We start from the raw sequence: 15,249 nt of genomic DNA on the forward strand, positions 1-15,249 counted from the left end.
TTGCTTTTTATGTACTTAACTTGTTTTATTCATAGGAATTGTTTAAAAATCCACATGTATTTATTCTATGGAGATTTATGTGTTTGAAACCCTTTATTTGAAGAGTGGCTGTGATTTCCTGATAATTATTCATCAGAATAATGCAATTGCGATTTCATTTCCTCCAGTTAAGAGCATGCTATTTTAACTCCCTTGGGCTGTCTGGGAACTTACTACATTCCTACTTAGTTGCTAGACAATCTACAGCAATTGTAACTTTGCATCTCTGATTCCTCATCTATGAAATGGGACAAATGAAAAATAATTTAAATATTGAAAAAATTAAAGGAGCTAAATTAGAAAAAGTGCCAATGTCAGTGTTTGGTACACAACAGACATTCAGTAAGTAAAATCTTTCCTTAGCATCATCCATATATAGAGAGACTAACTCGTTTTCAATCAAATATGGACTAAACTTTTACATTAAATAGACAATCTTAATAGACTTCAGTGGGATGCAATGAAAATTTGGGACCAGACATAACCTGTGATTTTCCACTTCTGTTCTTAATAACCAACACTTTCAACTAAGCAGACATTAGTTCTACATGGAACCAATTTGCAGTTTTCTTTGTAGTTATAAGTGGGACAATATGCTCTTTAAAAAGTTGTATAAAAACATGATACCTCCTCAGATGGCTGGTGGAAATGAACATAAAATATGTAAACTTTTATATTTATATTACTACATTTTTAGAATTCCTCGTCATTCAAGAAGTTCTGTCTAGAGGTTTAGTACATACTTTGGATCTAAAATGATTTCCCAGGTGCTCTACATATGGCACATCACTTGATTATAGGCCTCTGCACTCCACTTCTAACAGTCTTGATTTTTAAAATCCAAGGAAGCTTTAGCTCTTTCTGTACACCCATGCCTGAGGCACTTGATATTTTTATGGAAAAGCTGATTAAGACTAAGGCCAATATATCAATTGGTGTTTATTTTATTTTTTTAAAAAAATATCTTTCTACTGATGTTTTTAGAGGGAGAGAGAAACATCAATGTGAGAAAGAAACATCCATTAGTTGCCTCCTGTATGTACCCTGACTGGGAACAGAACCCACAACATGGGCATGTGCCCTGACTTGGAATTGGACCAGAGACCCTTCAGAACATAGGATGATGTTCAACCAACTGAGACACACTGGCCAGGGCATCAATGTTAGTTTTTAATGATGATCATTAATGAAATAACTAGTTCACTTATATAGTCTATAATTTCTTTTTATAGCTCAACTGCTCATCACTTCCTTTTAGAATAATTATAGTTTATCAATGACAGTGTTAGCCCATTAACAAAGGTGTGATAACTTAATAAGATTCAGGGCTTCACTACAGTTCCACAATTGTGTCCTAACAATCCGTAGGTAGAAAACATCTTCTACATGATAAGCACAGTCCATGTTTTTGTTAAAATCAATCTAGGAGAAAAGTGAAGATGTCTCATGCTACTTTCAAGAGCATCTTATCTAATAAAAGAGAAACATGCAAATTGACCGTACCTTCGCTACATTCACAAGCCACGCCCACGAGCCAATCAGAGCAACTATATGCAAATTAACCCAACCAAGATGGCGGCAGACAGCCACAGAGCTGGAACAAGCAGGAGGAAGCCAAGCTCCCCGCCTGCCTTGGCCGGCTGTGGGCTCTCTAAAAGCAACAAAGTTTCAATTATAAAAGAAAAATAAATCGGAGATACCTGCTTCCAGCCAGCCTCCACTGGGAGCTTGAGTGACTGGGGGCTGTGGCCAGCCTGCAAACCACCATCAGCCTCTCACCCAGACTGGCCAGACACCCCAGTGGGGATCCCCAACCTGAAGTGGCTGTGGGCAGGCCAGCCTACAAACAGCCATCAGCCCTTCACCCAGGCTGGCCAGGCACCCCAAGGGGGACCCCAACCCTGATCTGGGACACCCTTCAGGGCAAACCATCCAGCCCCCTTCCGTGCAACAGGCCTCAATCCTATATAGTAAAAGGGTAATATGCAAATTGACCCTAACAGCAGAACGACTGGGAATGACTGGTCACTATGACACACACTGATGACCAGGGGACAGACGTTCAATGTAGGAATTGCCCTCTGGTGGTCAGTGAGCTCCCAAATGGGGGAGCTCTGCTCTGCCACAAGCCAGGCTGGTGGCTGCCAGTACAGCGGTGATGGTGGGAGCCTCTCCTGCCTCCTCAGCAGTGCTAAGGATGTATGACTGCAGCTTAGGTCTGCTCCCCGCTGGCAAGTGGACATCTCCCGAGGGCTGCCAGGCTGCCAGAGGGATGTCTGATTGCCATCTTAGGCCCAATCCCCCAAGGAACAGGCCTCAGCCAGCAGATGGTCACCCCCGAGGGGTCCCAGACGGTGAGAGGGTGCAGGCCGGGCTAAGGGACCCCCCGAGTGCACAAATTTTTGTGCACTGGGCCTCTAGTGTATTATTATAAAAAGGATGAAGGGAAATAAGGAAATGCAAAACTAATGAACAAGATGAAAAGCAAGTTGTTTGCCCTAGCTGGTTTGGCCAAGTGGATAGAGCAGCCATGGGCAAACTATGGCCCATGGGCTGGATCCGGCCCGTTTGAAATGAATAAAACTAAAAAAAAAAAAAAAAGACCGTACCCTTTTATGTAATGATGTTAGTTTGAATTTATATTAGTTCACACAAACACTCCATCCATGCTTTTGTTCCGGCCTCCAGTCCAGTTTAAGAACCCATTGTGGCCCTCGAGTCAAAAAGTTTGCCCACCCCTGGGATAGAGCATCAGCTTGGGGACAGAAAGGTCCCAGGTTTCATTGTGGTCAAAGGCACATGCCTACCTTGTGGGCTTGATCCCTTCAGGGCACAGGCCCGAGTTTCAGGCTCCATGGCAGGGGTGTAAGGGGGTGGGAGAGGGTAGGGGTTTCTCACATTGATGTTCCTGTCTCTTTCCCTCTCCCTTCCTCTCTAAAATCAGTAAAGCTTTATAAAAAAAAGAAAAGAAAATCATTTGTAACTGTATGTCTTTTAGAAATTATGCTTTACCTGCTATTTTAACATTTTGTATCCATATTCCAGGTCTTCCTCCTTCCCTTACTGAATTACATCTCGATGGCAACAAAATCACCAAAGTTGATGCAGCTAGCCTGAAAGGACTGAACAATTTGGCTAAGTAATATTTTATACTTTTTTCATAGCATTCTATCAGTATAATGGCTAGGTATATTAATGCCCACATGCTCAGAATTAGAAACATGATTGATTTTTTACTGTACCACATTTTTTGTTGTTGCTTACAACAACCTCAGACTTCAGCTAGTCCAATTATTTCTGTTAAATAAACACTAATGAAATAGTATACTTACTATAACCAAGATCAGCCTCCTAGTTTATGAATACCCTATTATTGTAAAATTAAGATATATCGTACTACAAGGCATTCAATTAAATTAGTATGTTCATTCCATATGTTCTTAGTTGCATAGAAGGTTAAGTAAATTATAACACAGTGTTCAGAATTTGAAAATGTATTAAAATGAAAGCTACCAAGATATGGAAATATTGGACATCTTACACTACGTTATAGAGTTAGAATACTATTCATTATGATGAGATTCCCTAATGCTTATTCTGAAGAGTTTAAAATGTCTCTGGACCTCTAATGTAGCATAAAATATATTTTTTAAATGTCTGGCCCTTTTTCACCTTTTCCCCCTTTATAAAATGATCATTAATGCCTGTCTTGTTTTCTAACCTGACTTTAATCATTCATATATTTGCAACCCGGTTAAGTAATAAAAAGAGGAGCGTGCTGGAAAACTCTTTCAGTTGTCTTCAAGGACACTCTGTTCTTGAGCCACATGCATTGCTGAATGTTTTTACAGAGAAGCATTGTGTTATGCCAAATTGGCTCACTCCTCTTTTTATATGTAAATTTCATGGCAGATAAATAAATACGAAGTATTCAGTTCATCTTTGAGAAATATTTACTCTGGGGTGGGTATATAATGCAACTTTTCCTATTTCTGTGGATATTTTTCAATGACCCAGTGGATGGTGAGGGCTGAAGATGAACACATGCTCAGAAATCCTTTAATTAAAAGTATTTTAAATACAGCTTCTAGTGTAGAAAGTATTTTTCAAAATAGTGTTACGCATCACCCACCTTTCTTTGTCGGTTTGATCCCTTCAGCTGCAGAAAAATGTTGGAAGATAGGTTGCATTGCTTATTGTATGGATAGCTTTAGGATAGCTATTACTATTGGATCAATATTTGGATGAATAGTAGGGATAAGAATTAACAATAGTCTAATGTTCTAAATATGGTAAATCATTCATACTCCTTGTACCTTTTTAATAAAGTAGTTATTATTCTGTACTGAAAATGATATGGGTATTTTGAAATTCTGCACTTAAATATTAACATCATATGCTTTGTATCAAATAGAAAGAAGAATAAAGAGCTTGTAAATTTTTGAAAAGGTCAATAGAAGTAAGGATTTCTGTTTAAATGGATTGAATTTCATTCATTAAATTAGAGGAGATTGCGTCATTGGCCAAGCAAACTTTCCTTACTCTTAAATTTATCAAACACATCTGATTTTGGAATCAAGTCCAGAAAAATTTGTCTATTAAACCATCAAATCCTTGTGTTGTCTGCTTTTCACTGATGTTGGAACATGAGAAGTATTTTGGTGCTAAAAAATCAAAACTATGAAAAGAAGAAGAAAACAGCCATTGATCTCAGAACATTGTTGCAGGGCAAATATTGCAATGAGTTGTTGGGAACAATGGGGGAGAAAATAGTGTGTGTCCCTCTGCAAAAAAAAAAAAAAAATTCAGGCAGGCTTCTCTTTTATTACACACACACAGGCACACACACACATTATGTCATCATATATATCAATAAATATTATTATATCATCATCTCTCTCTTACAAGGTATGATAATCTTCGATGTAAAGAATCATGGATTGTTGGCCCACACATCCTCTGCCCTCACAAGCTAGGATAATATCTTGAACATACTAAGTTCTCGAATATATAAGTAAATTATTTAAAAACTAAAGTTTCCTTGAATAAATTATTAGAGATAGTACATTCTAAGGAATGTGTTATCCCAAAATGGATATGGGATTTAGAATGTTGTAAGAAATAGGAGATATGAGTTTGAAATAAAAAAGGAAAGGCTAGAAACAAGAGATGAATGCTTAAGACTAACGAAGAACAAATATATTCTGAGTCAAGATTCCAGGTTAAGACTCTGTAGCTAAAATAAACCAACTCTACTATTAATTGCCTAAAATCAGTATACTTTAATCTCAGCTATTTCAACTACCAAGTCATGGTTCAAATTGGGAGATTTTGGTTACCTAAGCCGGTATCTCAACTTTAAAAGGGCTCAAAGGTCAGAGCTAGCTGAAGGCAAGTAGAAACTATCCTATAAAATGTGCCCAAGTCTCCTTCACTGCATTTGAAGAAACCCAATAGATTCTTCCTCTTTCTCGCCCTTGTAGCTTTCTGGATCTCTTCCAATATCTTCTTGTCTAATCCCTAGAGAGTTAGGCCAGAGATCAAGGTCAGAAACCAGGGATGTTGGAACCAGGTACATTCTGACAGAAACAGATGGTCATTGAAGAATTCTTTCTAAGTAGTATAAGATGCTAATCATGCTAACCTTTCTGGAAGGTAGGCTTATTGACTCATTAGAAACCTGTACCTTTTATTTCCAACAAACAAATGTATGTGCTAAATTTACAATTGCTTCATTTCCAAAGTAACCAAAATGATAATAGTATTTCTTTTATTTCTCTCCCAAATGTATCCACTACATTCATTATATGGAGAAATCACATTAATGGCTATTCATTGATTGTTTCAAGCTCTATGTTAGTACTGAATATACAAAGCAGTCACTTTGCTCAAGGAAAGACATACAAGTACACAGTCCCTCCCTTGAGTTTTACAAAAAAGTGACAGCAGGATGCTTGGTATTTGAGCACTTACTCGGGTACCAATTCAATCTGCTACTGTCAGAGGAATTTTAAAGAGGGTAACTCTAAGCTGAAATCTTAAGAAAAACTGGGCTTTGTCCAACCAAGTTCAGTAAATTTGGAAAAAACACTGAAGGCAGAGGGAAGAGTAAATGCAAAACTGAAAATGTCCTTTTTTGTGACTCGGTTAATCACGTGCCTGTGAGAAGGTGTCCGTGTGTGCTGAATGCCCTCGTTTTCTCTTTGCTGTTGCAGGTTGGGACTGAGCTTCAACAGAATCTCTGTTGTTGAAAATGGCTCTCTGGCCAACACTCCTCACTTGAGAGAACTTCACTTAAACAACAACGAGCTTCTCAAAGTGCCTGGTGGGCTGGGGGAACATAAGTACATCCAGGTAATGCAATAACTATTGCAAATAATATCTAGTGAGAAAATCCTCTTCACTGGGATGCCAGGAGGTGGGGAGCTCTGCTTAGAAATCATTTAGCAAAGAGATATTTTAATGTTTCCACATAAATAGTCATTCTAGTTTTATAAAATACTAGTGTCCTGGTGCATGGATCCATGCACATTGAAAGGAAATTAATTAGAAGAAATATTTTAATACTCCTATTTGCCCTTTATAATAGAAGTGTCAAACAAATTCACAATTGACAATGACATATCGAAACACATGCGTGCAATTGGCACCAGCAAGAGCATTAGATGTTATCGTGCATGTGCTGGTCACATAGATAAAAGGCTAATATGCAAAGTGCCCCATCAGTGCTGGTCAACTTAGCCTTTTATCTATATAGATAAAAGGCTAATATGCAAAGTGCCCCATCAGGAATTCGACCAAGAGACCAAGAGTTTGATCACTAGCTCTGATGTGTGCTGACCATCAGGGGGTGGTGTGGAACAAAGGAATACCCCAGATGGCAGCTGGCAGCTGGGGAAGGAAGGCCCTGGGCAGCAGCCGGAAGGCCCCAATTGGCCCTGATCTTTGACCCAATTTCATGCACTGGGTCTCTAGTACATATAGAATAAACTTGCTTATTAAGACCTGTTTTCTGATTTAGCTAAACTTTTTCGAGCCCAGTGAAGCATCCCAACTTCTCTTTTAAGTAATTGTCAGCAAAACAACAGTAAATATCACATGAAGCAGATTATTATTGTAGCTCATGCAGAGAGAACAAAGGATAAAATATTTAACTGTAGCATTGTTTGAGTCCACCATTTCTTACTTCTTATCAGTCAGGTCGTTTCTAAACTTTCTAAATCTCCATTTTCTGGCTAATGGAAAAAAAAAAAAGGATTTTACTGAGTCTCCTATCTACCTATTCCAGGACTTCTGTGAGGATCAAATGAGATGAAGGACAGGAAAATGCTTCACAGACATTTGGTTAAAGTGTAAAATGTTTTCACCTGGCAATAAAGCAAGTCATGTTCCTGTGCTGAAGAAACTCCAAGGAAGCTAGTTGCTAGGGAGAGGAAGCCAGGTATTGCTATGTGACTTCATTACCCAGCGCCCACAGCCACTGTTTCTGGGCCAGGCTGGGCTGTGGGCTGCATTTTGCACCATGGGGTCTTGGCAGCATTGGCTTCAATTTGGTGGGGTGTTGCTCTTGGGTGGTGGCAGGGCCTGTGTCCCACTTGAGGCAAGCCTAGTGTTGGTTTGTTGGCACCATGTCCGTGGTGCCATTTATTTTTAAGTGGCCAGTGTGCATCACGGCAGCTCCTGCACTGAGCATTTGCCCCCATTATGTTTTTTTAATTAAGGCTATTGCCTTGAACTTACTCTAAAGCTTGATTCTAGAAAGTAATATTTTTTTCTGAGGTAGGTACTTTCAAGTCACAAATCAGTGTGATAACATACTGATTGGAGAAGATGATATAATCTGTGATGCACAGATATGGAATAAAATAGTAAGTTTAACATGTAGCTTCAGCAGATATGATATAGGTCAAAATGGAATGTTTATGTAGCAATGTGACTGAATTAACTTTATATAAACTATGCAGTTAATCTTCAAAAGGATCTAGAGGACACGGTTCAATGACCTGCTGTGGTAATAGAGCATTAAATTGTTTCAGAGGTTTACATAGGTACTTAGTTCTTTGGTGATTCAGAAATTAAAACTTGACACTGACACTATGTTATGGTAAAACCATTTTATAAAGTTGCTCTTTAGGTAATCTAGAATCTCAATTTTATTACTTGGGGGCTCAAGATAGATTTATCTTTTACTCTGTTATCAATGATATCAATAAATTACTGATATTTATAAATGAGTTATGACAAAAACTCCATATTAAATTGGTATATCACAATTCTCATTATTTTATGCTAATTCTTTTTCAGTGGGTGCTTGATGATGGTAGAGAAGAGAGTAAACAGGTTTGAAGCCACAAGTAAAACCAGGTCTTTTGAAAGACCTAATAAGAATAGGTATAACAATGGTATAACAATTACCATTGTTAATATTAGAATTTTAGTTGGTGGTGGGTTTTGTTTGTTTGTTTTCATTTTTAGATCTCAGTATAATCATTCTCACCTTCTTGATTGCTCTTTTCCCAATGTTAGTCTAAATACATTACTTAAAGTTCATATAATCAATTTCATGGGTTTATTAAGAACATTTATGAAATATGATGGGATGGGATGGGATAGAATAGAATAAATTTAATAAAAATCACTGTCATGCTAAGTATTTTAAAAAATTGTTTTATATGCACAGATGTATATGTACTGAACATCAATATATAATGTGTTTCATATTGTGGGTCACAGTGGAAAATATATAAAATATGCTGATTTGAAGTTTTTGTTGAATATCAACAAATATCGTAGACTTCCACATAGGGTCCCACATTCAGAAGGCCATCACTCTTGGTTTTCCATATCTAATAGTTTGTTCATATACTCATTTTATATCTCTTCCTATAGGCATCATGCGATTTCAACCAACCTACTTCTTTTTCTATAAGTTTATAGATTAATTATATAGTTATTCAACATCACCACAATCCAGTTTCAGAACATTTATATTACCCTCAATATATTTTCTTAATTTTTAGTCAGTTCTGAATCTCATCCCCAGACACAGAGGACCATTAATCTTCTTTCTGTCTCTATGGATTTGCCTTTTATGGACATTTTATATAAATGTAACCATGACAATGCTTGGCTGTTGTGTCTGGCTTTTTTAGGGTGTCCTAATGATTTTCGGACATCTACTTCATAGCATTTATTACACTTTCATGTTCACTGGTAAAGAACATTCCATTGTACAGATATGCTACCTTTTGTTTTCTAGTACACTTATTTTTTAAAAAAAAATATTTCGGTATTGATTTTTTTAGAGAGAGAGAGAAACATCAGTGAGCGAGGAACATCATCAAGTGGCTGCCTCCTGCCTCTCCCCTACTGGGATCGAGCCAGCAACCTGGGCATGTGCCCTGGCCGGGAATCAAACAGGCAACCTCTTGCTTCCTGGGTCTAATGCTCAAAGGCTAAGCCACACCGTCCGGGCATACACCTTTGATTACTGTAGCTTTTGATTATGTTTTGAAATTGAGAGTGAAGTTCCTCTAATTTTGTTCTAATTTTTCAAAATTGTTTTGGCTACTTTTGTTTCCTTGTATTTCCATGTAATTTTAGAAACAACTTGTTCATTCCTACTAAAGCAGTCTATTAGGACTTTAATTATATAAAATTAAAGAAGATAAAATAGAGATATTACATGCTTGTTAATTAGAAGACTTGATACTTCCAAGATAAAAATTCTCCACTAGTTGATCTAAAACTTCCACACAATCCCTATTAAAGTCATGAACAAAACCGAAAAGGTTTTTCTCTTAATGGAGCTTTTATTTTATAGGAGGAAAACAGACAAAAAAAACCAAACAAAATAAATATATAATGTGCTCTATAGTGATAACTGCTATAAAGAAAAGTAAAAAAAAAAAAAAAGTGTAATAGCAACAGAGAATGGCAGAATGGGATGTTTGGGGAAGACTTTTCTGCTAAGGGGAAATTAATTACACGAGGAAGTAAGCCTGGCAGGCAGCATGGAGAAGGTTATTCCAGGCAGAGGAAGCACTGTATGCTGGCTGGAGGAGGAACCATGCCTTGTATATTAGAGGAGAAGCAATTAGGCCAGGGTGGTTGGATTGAACAGTGAAGGGAGATGAGGTCAGAGCAGAAGGATATCAGGTCATGTAGGATTTGAATGCCAATGTGAGAACTTTGGATTTTATTCTGCATGACATGGGAAGCCAGTGGGATATTGATACAAAGAAGATATAAATTGGCTTTGTTTTAAAAGTAATTGCTTTGTGAACTAAAAGAAAATAAAAGAAAAGAAAGAAATAACAGACTTGAGGAAGGCAAAAGAGGAAGCAGGAAGAATAATCAGTGCAACTTCAATAACACTGAAGAAGGTCATGGCAGCTTTGGAAAAGGGTTTGGGAGTAGACTTGGGGAGAAGAGCTGGATTACATGTGTATTTTACAGTTGGAGCTGGCAGGATTTGTTGGAGATGGACAGAGAATATAAGAGAAATGAAGGAGCGAGGATAATGACAATGTTTTTAGATTGAGCATCTGAAAAGATTGAGATGCCATATACCAAAATGAGGAGACTAAGGAAGGGAAAAGCAAGTTTTAAAACAAAGAGAGCCATCAAAATTTGGGGTTGAGAAGTATTCCAGTATTTAAACTGAAGGATGAAAATATAAAAAAAGAATAAAGTATTTACATGAAGAGCCTCAATGGGTTCAGAGGAAGATAACTATTTTCCGTTATTTCGTGTTGCAGGTTGTCTATCTTCATAACAACAACATCACTGCAGTTGGAACTAATGACTTCTGCCCACCTGGATTCAACACTAAAAAGGCTTCTTATTCAGGAGTGAGCCTTTTCAGCAACCCGGTTAAGTACTGGGAGATTCTGCCAGCCACCTTCCGATGTGTCTATGTGCGCTCCGCCATTCAGCTCGGGAACTACAAGTAACTCCCAACAAAGCCCTTATTGTTATAACCTGGCAAAATCCCACTAATGCCATTGCTCAAAAAAGAAAAAAAAAAAAGGAGAAGAAAATGAAAGCCAGATCCTGAAATCTTAACTGCAATGTGGATGTTTTTCCCACATGACTTATCATGCGTAAAGCCAAATATGCAGTTAAAATAATTGCCTACAATAAAAAAGTTTTGCCTGTCATTTCAGAATCCTTTTTTGAAGCTTTCTGTTAATGTTCACTGAGCTATTGCAGATATTCTTAGTTCACTAAATGTAAAATTCGGAGAAAATATGTATGTCCAAAATTTAGTAAAGCTTTTCTTTACAATTTTCAGAAGGAATTAAATTTTAAAAGTATCCATCTTCTGTAACTTATAGGATGGTTAGTACCTTTGACATAAAGTCAAAAGTCAAAGTCTAGCTTTGTATTAATCCCCATTATTACTGGAAAAGCCTTATTTGAATATGTAAATTCAACACAGGCTGTGTAAAAATTTTGCTGTCATTATTTTGAAAAAAATAAATTCACAAGTTCACATTCAAAATATTACTATGGTATAAAAGTGTAATTGTAAACCTTCCCTAAACTTATTTTTTTTAAAAAAAAAAATAGACATTGCTTTCTTGATATAAATAGCACCTTGTTTCAAGTTCTTAGATATTTACTCTGCTCCTGTCCTTCAACATTTGTGTATTGTAACTTACATTATCTATATTCAATGTCAAGCTGATAAAACACAAAACTGACTTTTTCTGAGTGGCCTAGAAAACTGATATCGTATAGGTACTAAGATACTAAATCAGCTTTAAAACTCTCATGTGTATAATTAGGCTACTCACATGAATATTTCTATAATTCCTAGACATATTAGAAATATTTATTGCATCCAGTTAAACCTTCTTTCAATTTTAGAATTTTGTCTGCAGAGTTTAGAAACAACTATCAAAGCAGACCATTCAACAAGCCTGGGGAATGGGATGATTTACCAAGAATAAATATTTATCAAAGAGTGTATTTATGCCATCAACATCTAATAAGTAAACATGGGAAGACAGTTTGTTTCTTCTACAATGTTGAATGTTTTATGGTTGTATATACTGAAAACTGAATCCAAACTGCTTTAAACTAAAAAAAAAAAAAAAAGGAAATACAAAATAGTCCTGCTATTAGGTGAGCCTTTAGCTCCAGTTTGATCCAAGTTCTACCTAACTGTCTCAGCAGTTCTTTCAGCTCTGCCTTCCTACACTGCATTTTCTGGCTGGATTCTCTTATGGTTGCAAAATGTAGATCCCCCCCATTATTTATCTCATTCGGGACACAAAAGAACATTAGCACAATATTTCCAGGAAAAGTCATGAGATTCTCTCTGATTATTACATACCAACTTCACAACGCTGTAGTGTCAGTGAGCAAATATTGTTACTTCCATTTCATAGAAAAGTAAACAAATTTCTAGAAAGAACTTTCCTGTAGGTAAATACCTGATAAAGACCTGGCAACTGAGCTTTCTCTCTTTTTCTTTGTACAAGGCAGGGTTTGGTAGAAAATTTAATTTACCCCAGAGAATTCACATGAAAATAATTTTATGAAGGGATTATTATAGGGTGTGCAGAGTGTGTTGCATCAAACAAGGGATGGTGAGGCACCCAGAGGCTGACCTCTGGTGGACAGCCATTCCCACCATACAGCTGAATGAACAGGGAAAGAAATTGTGTTTCTGGAGCCAAATGAGAGGACAGCTATGGAGGACATTCCTGTCCAGGGAGCCATGTCCCTGAAGGAACACAGTTCTGTCAGAGGTGAGGTACTGAAGCAGGACATCTACTTTTCCTAATACAGATCCTTCCACTGTTCAAGCCTAAAAGAAAGACAACCATGAAGAAAGCCAGGTAGATGAAGTCTTATCTGGAGCAGGCCAGAGAAGAGAGGAAAATGACCTGGTTGAGGAATTTGGAGAATAACTAGCTCAAGTTTTCTAATTGTAATTGCAGGGTTAGTGAACAAATTCTACCAGCCTACAATAAGAATTACACTCGCATCATATGCTATCTCAGGCACATTTCTGAACCACAGTTACTTTAGACGTTTTTGCATTGATCAGAGTCCTAATGAATAAAAAGCATATATTTGATGAAACTTTGTCAAATGATTAGCTGATTCTGCTTTTCCATTCTTAACACCAAGCTATTTTTATAATGACTTTGACTAAAGCAGAGTTTACTCATTTAAATAAGTATGGTTCATGTTAAAAATCAAAGTGTAAACAGAAAACCTACACTGTTAATATTAAGGGGCAGTCAGTTATGTATTATACAAAAATTTGGCAGAAAACAAAAATAATATTTGGATAATGATGAGAATCATGAGAATTAATGCCTAGAGCTCTACTAGTAAGCTGTTGCATTTAAAGTCATATTTTTCTTTTTACCAGTTACTGTTAGAAATGTACAAAGCTTTGTATAAGCTATTGGATTTAGCTGGACTTCCATGAAATGATTATATTGGTGATTTTTATTCATAGCCTTCTATCAGGCAGTAACAAGGGAGGCTACTTATTGGTTTGGCATAATTCATTCATTCATTCATTTACTTATTCATTCAATAAACTAGACATAGCTCCTAGTGGAAAAATGAAAACAACAATAGCTATTTGTTTCTGGAGTTTTTTCAGTGCATGCAAACTGCCAGCTTCTGTACTAGGCTCTTTTTGGACCAGGCATTTATTTATCACAAAAATTCCACAAGAATATACTATTCCCATTTCATGGATGATGAAATTGAGATATATAGGAAGTATAGAGTCAGCATTGTAACCCTGATTGCTAATCCAGTTAGGTTTGGCCTTAACTTTTGGAATAGTTTATACAATTCATAGCATTGTCAAAGCCAAAGGTGTAAGTCTTAAAACACTAAGAAGGGAATATATTCATGGTTCTTAGCAGTTCTTCAGCAGTGTGTTAATAGGTTAGGGTCTTGAGGTTCAGGTGCCATCAAGATAATAACTGTCCTTTGATTGAATACTGTCTTAACTATATATACATGATCGTATTTAATACTTACAATAGTCCTATGGGCTATTCATGATTATTTAATGTCCTTTTTACAAAAAGGCAAAGGAAGCCCCAGGGTGATCAAGTAATTTTTCCATGGATACACAGTGTATAAGTAAGAAAGACAACTCTTCCATCACTTCAATGTGTTGCCTTCTGCTACTTTAGAAAAAAGGTATTTGTGTCTAACAATGAAGCATCAATGAACATTCACAGTATTTTCTGTCTTTTTTGAAATATTGTGCAGGGCTATAAAATAACGGGTAATTCCACCAGCTGCAATTAGTATTATTACATTTCAAAAATGGTGAATTAATTCATAACAAATTGAAAATATTCTACAGTAACACTGTTTAATTTTGAAAATGTTCTATATCAACATAAAAATGTCCTATATCACTAGCTACACATGTTTATGAAGCATTAAAAATGTGATAGAACTAAAAAACATTTTAAATTATATTTAATTTCAATGCTTTTAAAGTTAATAGCCTTGTATAACTACTTGATATCACATTGAATATCATATTCTAAATGCTCCCAATGAGTTTAAATATGACTTCCACAATAAAGAGTGGATTTCTATCCATGCAAAAATATTAACTAAGCATGTGTTGCATATTGGGGATATAATAATAAATAAGATGCCTTTCTTGACTTTAAGGGATCTTAAAGGACACAATCATGTAAGCAAATAATAGGAATGTGGAAAGATAAATTTTATCCTCTATCTATATATATAAAAGCTTAAGCGACCGAACAACCGAATGGCCAGTCGACCGGTTGCTATGACGCAAACTGACCACCAGGGGGCAGACACTCAATGCAGACGCTTCCACCTGGTGGACAATGTAATCCCACAGCGGGAGTGCTAGGTGACTGACGGGTGCCAGATGCAGGGCTCATGGCTGGGGAGGACAGCCCGGAGACCCCAGAGGAGTGTTAGTGAGCCTACTGAGAGGCAGCAGTCGCAGTGGGGCCAGGATGAGCAGGAGTGGGAGGCAGGAGTGGCAGGCAGGAGTGGCAGGCAGTGTTGGACTGCCAGTATCAGCCTGATCCCAGCAGGCTATGCCAAGGGACGACAATTATGCATGAATCCACGCACCAGGCCTCTAGTCTACACTAATAAAAGACAAAGATGCTAATTGACTGTACCTTCCCTACGCCCTAAGCCATGCCCACCAGCCAATAAGAGCCA

The 15,249-nt window shown here is 37.1% G+C and overlaps 1 protein-coding gene across 3 annotated transcripts in view; it reads left to right on the forward strand.

Annotated features, from left to right (window-relative positions):
* DCN (decorin) overlaps nt 1-11,657 on the forward strand; it is a 42,773-nt gene extending 31,116 nt beyond the window's left edge. For 2 of the 3 annotated variants that reach the window (XM_006759349.2, XM_006759350.2), the window contains exons 6-8: nt 3,085-3,178; nt 6,255-6,393; nt 10,800-11,657. In XM_006759349.2, coding sequence (XP_006759412.1) covers nt 3,085-3,178; nt 6,255-6,393; nt 10,800-10,994 — 428 coding nt within the window. In that variant the 3' untranslated portion in view covers nt 10,995-11,657. Of the gene's footprint in view, nt 1-3,079; nt 3,179-6,254; nt 6,394-10,799 lie in introns of all 3 variants that reach the window. The other variant, XM_015561071.1, reaches the window with a different exon arrangement.
* Nucleotides 11,658-15,249: the final 3,592 nt, after the last annotated feature.

This window comes from Myotis davidii, unplaced genomic scaffold (assembly GCF_000327345.1).
Source record: "Myotis davidii unplaced genomic scaffold, ASM32734v1 scaffold656, whole genome shotgun sequence".
Taxonomy (NCBI): domain Eukaryota; kingdom Metazoa; phylum Chordata; class Mammalia; order Chiroptera; family Vespertilionidae; genus Myotis; species Myotis davidii.